At 56.4% G+C, this 3959-nt stretch overlaps 1 protein-coding gene across 1 annotated transcript in view; it reads left to right on the top strand.

The window, feature by feature from the left end:
* The window catches only part of GAB4 (GRB2 associated binding protein family member 4), a 51415-nt gene extending 48299 nt beyond the window's left edge, over positions 1-3116 (top strand). Inside the window, 5 exon segments of the mRNA XM_017881965.1 lie at positions 5-116; positions 535-625; positions 940-1036; positions 1980-2084; positions 2973-3116. Coding sequence (XP_017737454.1) covers positions 5-116; positions 535-625; positions 940-1036; positions 1980-2084; positions 2973-3116 — 549 coding nt within the window.
* Positions 3117-3959: the final 843 nt, after the last annotated feature.

Here is a 3959-nt window from a genome sequence, read left to right as displayed (position 1 = left end):
TTGCTTTAACCTGCTTGGCTTCCCACTCACAGAGCTTTCTGTGCACCAAGACCTCAGCCAGGGACATGAGGTCCAGCTGCCCCCTGTCAACCGCAGCCTCAAGCCTAACCGGAAAGGTAAGTCTTTCCCCATTCTATCTCTTGACAATGTCCAGGGACTCTTCATTCGCTTAGGGGTCAGGTGGATCCTGGATGTCGAACGTCTGACGTTGGCAAGTTATGTGAGTTCTCTGAGCCTCAGTTTTCTTCTCTGTGAAATGGACATAGTAACTCCTACTTCCTGGGTTTGTTTGGAAGGAGAGTGTCTGGCACAGTGGCCCTGGCTCACAGCAGGTGTCCAGTGAAGTTTGCTCTGTGCCCTCCACGTGTAGACCAGGAAGAAGAGCTGGAGTTCAGGTTCCAGGCTGCTATGACCTCACCTTGTGGCCTTGGCCCAGCACGGGGTTCAGGGAAGGAGTGGGATGCCTGGTGGGGATCAGTCTGGTCGCAGGGAACCAGACCTGGCTGATGACTTACGGTTCTTTTCCTGCTCCAGCAAATCCAACACCATCTAACCTGAGAAACAACAGGGTCATCAGTGAGCTCTCCTTCCAGCCACCTGTCTCAGAGTCCTGGTCTGGGACCAGGTGAGTGTCTGTCAGTGGAAACAGGAGCTTGGGACCGGGTTGGTGGAGGAGTGAGTGGGATGGCCATTGACTTGTGGTCAGGAAACTGGATGCTGATGTTAATCTGGACGTAGCTGATCTTGACTCTGTCTCACGAGGCGTGGCGGCCTTCTCATCTGTAAAGGGGGAATAATAATCCCTGCCCCTATCAGTTCTTGATCTGGTAACAGTGTGAGGTCTGGATGCTTCAAGTCAGGGCCCAGCTGGAGGCTAGAGCCCTGACAGAAGCCCTGAGCCACACCCGGGATGTACTCCTTGCCTTCTTCCCACGACAGCCACACCTTTGACTCCAGCTCCTCCCAACACCCCATCCCCATGCAGAGCATCACCAGCACAGACTCAGAGGACATTCGAGAGAGAGATTTTTTCCTGGTGAGTCCTTGGGGGTCACTGTAAGGCTCCTATCAGAGTCCCCTGGGACACACACTCACGTCCCTGGTTCCCAGCTTAGCTACCCCACTGACTCACCCCAGCCCAGTCAGGTGTGATTTGGTCTCCTGTTGCAAGCCTTCTTGAGCGCAGGCATATCAGGCAATCATCAGGGTTAGGAATATGATGGTTTCCCCTTAAGGAAGTCTGGAACTTGAAGAGCAGAGGCAGCCTGCCTCGCCCTCATGATGGTGATACAGGTGGTGCCCTGCCCTGGAAGAGGCAGCGTTGGAGGTGTCTGCTTGGCCATGAGGAGACACAAATGTACATGCCTCACCATGGTGAGGGCTGTGAGATATGTGGAGATGCAGGTGGAGCACAGGATACCCCTTAGATTGGCACTGAAGAGGGCATCATGACCAGCACTTGATAGTTGCTGCATAGATACCGGAAGAATGAGCCAGCCAGCCAGCAAAGCAGCCAAAACCCAGAGCCCAGGGCGGCCGCTTTTCTCACCAGAGCCACACTTTAGGAATGTCCCAGCAAGGTGGCAGCCTTCTAGGGAGGAGGCTGGGGGGACCCCGCGTGTCTCCTGGAGAGCTGCCAAGGGAGTAGGCTCCATGCAGCCTGGGGTGTTGGGCACTACCGATCTCTGAGAGCTGGAGGGGGAGGCAGCTGCTTCGTAAGATGGACCCATTCTGGGTCATGGGTGGGAGTTTCAGAGGACTGATTGGGTGCAGCATCTAGTGTATGAAGGAGAGGCACAGTAGTCACACCTGGCTCACAGGACTGCTGAGAGGGTTTGAATGAGCAGAGAGTGCCCCAGTGCATGGCTCAGAGTAGGACCCAGTGGGCTCGCAGGTACACCCACAGGTGTGATCCACTAGGTGCTGCGTCTGTCTATGTCCTAGACTCATTTGCAGGATTTTCCTACTTGTGACAGCAGAATCCGGCATCTGCATTTCCTGTTTCTGGTGGCACCAGCAGTTCAGCCCTGCCAAGGAGCACTGGTAACATCCACTATGTGGCCCTGGACTTCCAGCCGAGCAAGGTGCCTGGGTTGGAGCTGGGGTTGGGCAGAGTCCTTGGGCCCTGGGGGAGAGAGTGTGGGGCCAGGTCCTTCAGCACCAGCAGCACCGGGCTGCTGGGCTGCCACTCCCAGCCCAGTGCCTGGCTTTTATGCTCAGTGGTGCTCTGATCTGAATCTCGGGGCTCCTGTTCCTTCCCTCTCAGCGTGGTACCTTCATCAGCCTGCCCCGACTCCCTGTAGAGACAGACAGATGACTGTGTGGAGACCTGATCTGTGGAGGTTGCGGAATAAATCGGGAGAGAACCAGGACTCAGCAACCTGGCTCCAGGCCAAACTCTTCTGTGAGGAGAACTCACTGTGTGGGAGGGTTCCAGAGCTTGGCCATGGATGCGGGGGCCTCAGAAGGGACTTCGGGGCCCTGGAAAGCCTCCCGAGAAAGCACACCTACTAGTAGACTGTAAAGCACTGTCTACTACTAGACAGTAGCCAGCCTGTCTAGACATCAGGGTGGAGAGCTCCACCTCTGTGCATTGCCCCCTTTGGGGAGACAGGGCTCACCGAGGCACCCCTGGAAAGGCCTAGGCTGGTGCTTGTTGACACCTGGGAAATTTCCTGCCCTGGATGAGTGTTTAGAGGGGAAGGCCTTGACCAATCTTTGGGACAGAGAAGGGCCTGGCTCTTCCTGCGAGCTGGGAGATGAGAAGTGCTGGCAGGGCTGTGGCATCCAGCAGCAGGAGAGGTTATCCTGGAGTTGAGGCTTTAAAGCCCAGGCCCCCCAGGCTGCTGAGAGCAGGAGGCAGAGGTTCCTTTCCCCCTGAGAAAGTTTGGGAGAGCCCCCTCCTCAACCTGTCCTTCCTCACCAGGAACTCACAGACACTCCCACTTCCACTTCCACCCTCTGTCCCTCAGCCATCCATAGGCTCTGTCACATCCGGCAAGAAGGTGGACTATGTCCAGGTGGATCTGGAGAAGACCTGGGCCCTGCAGAAGACCATGCATGAACAGATGTGCCTGCGGCAGTCCTTGGAGCCTCCCAGGGGTGCCAAGCTGTGACTTGGGCCACCAAAACCAGAGCGGGGTCAGGACAGTGCTTCAGAGCTGCTCCTCCACACTCTACAGCTCTGTGGTATCAGGGACTGCATCCCTTATCCAGAGAGCAGAGGCCTGATCAAGACACATCCTCTGCCTACTTGGGGCACACGTCTGCCTTTGGCTGGCTATGGTCCCCACCTTCACCCTCTTGCTAGGAGCGGTGGCCAGCAAGCATCCTCAGTCTCTTCCTGCCCCTCAGACCCGGGCTCCCAACAGATTTCCACACTCACACTCGCTCATGGTCCTCAGCCTCTTCCCTCTAGCCTTTGGGCTGTTCCCCTCAATCCTGGAACATGAGGAGCTACCCTGCTGACCCTGGGACCCAAGGCCCGCAGGCCACAGTGGACATGGACCTTTTCAGCCCTGGCATTTTTTGGTCAGGGGAGAGGCAAGGCCATCAGACATTGGAATAGTTGAGAAGGAAGGTTAAAGGTGGTCTTGAGAAGCAAAGGAATTAGATCCTTAGACCCAGCAAGGCAGCTGATACCTGCAGGGGCTCCCACTTTCAGACTGAGGCCAGAGTATGGCAGCTGCTCCTGGGTGGGAGAGGCAGAGGGGGAAAGGCAAAAGGAAGGGAAAACATTAAGAGTTTCAGAATGAACAGGGCAGAGCAGACACTTCAACCTACCTTGGGGTGAACCGACTTTCCTCCTCCAAAAAATGCCCACAGGGTTTGATGGAGGCGGCCTCCACACCCTGTCAGCGCCTGTGAGCACCACACTTCACCAGACCAGGGGCCTGGTCAGCTTCCGGGGATCTACCCCTCAGCAGGAGCCCTCTCCCCTGGCATCTCAAAGGCTCAGG

This window comes from Rhinopithecus bieti, unplaced genomic scaffold (assembly GCF_001698545.2).
Source record: "Rhinopithecus bieti isolate Rb0 unplaced genomic scaffold, ASM169854v2 scaffold_1368, whole genome shotgun sequence".
NCBI lineage: Eukaryota > Metazoa > Chordata > Mammalia > Primates > Cercopithecidae > Rhinopithecus > Rhinopithecus bieti.
This window is presented reverse-complemented; position numbering and strand designations above follow the sequence as displayed.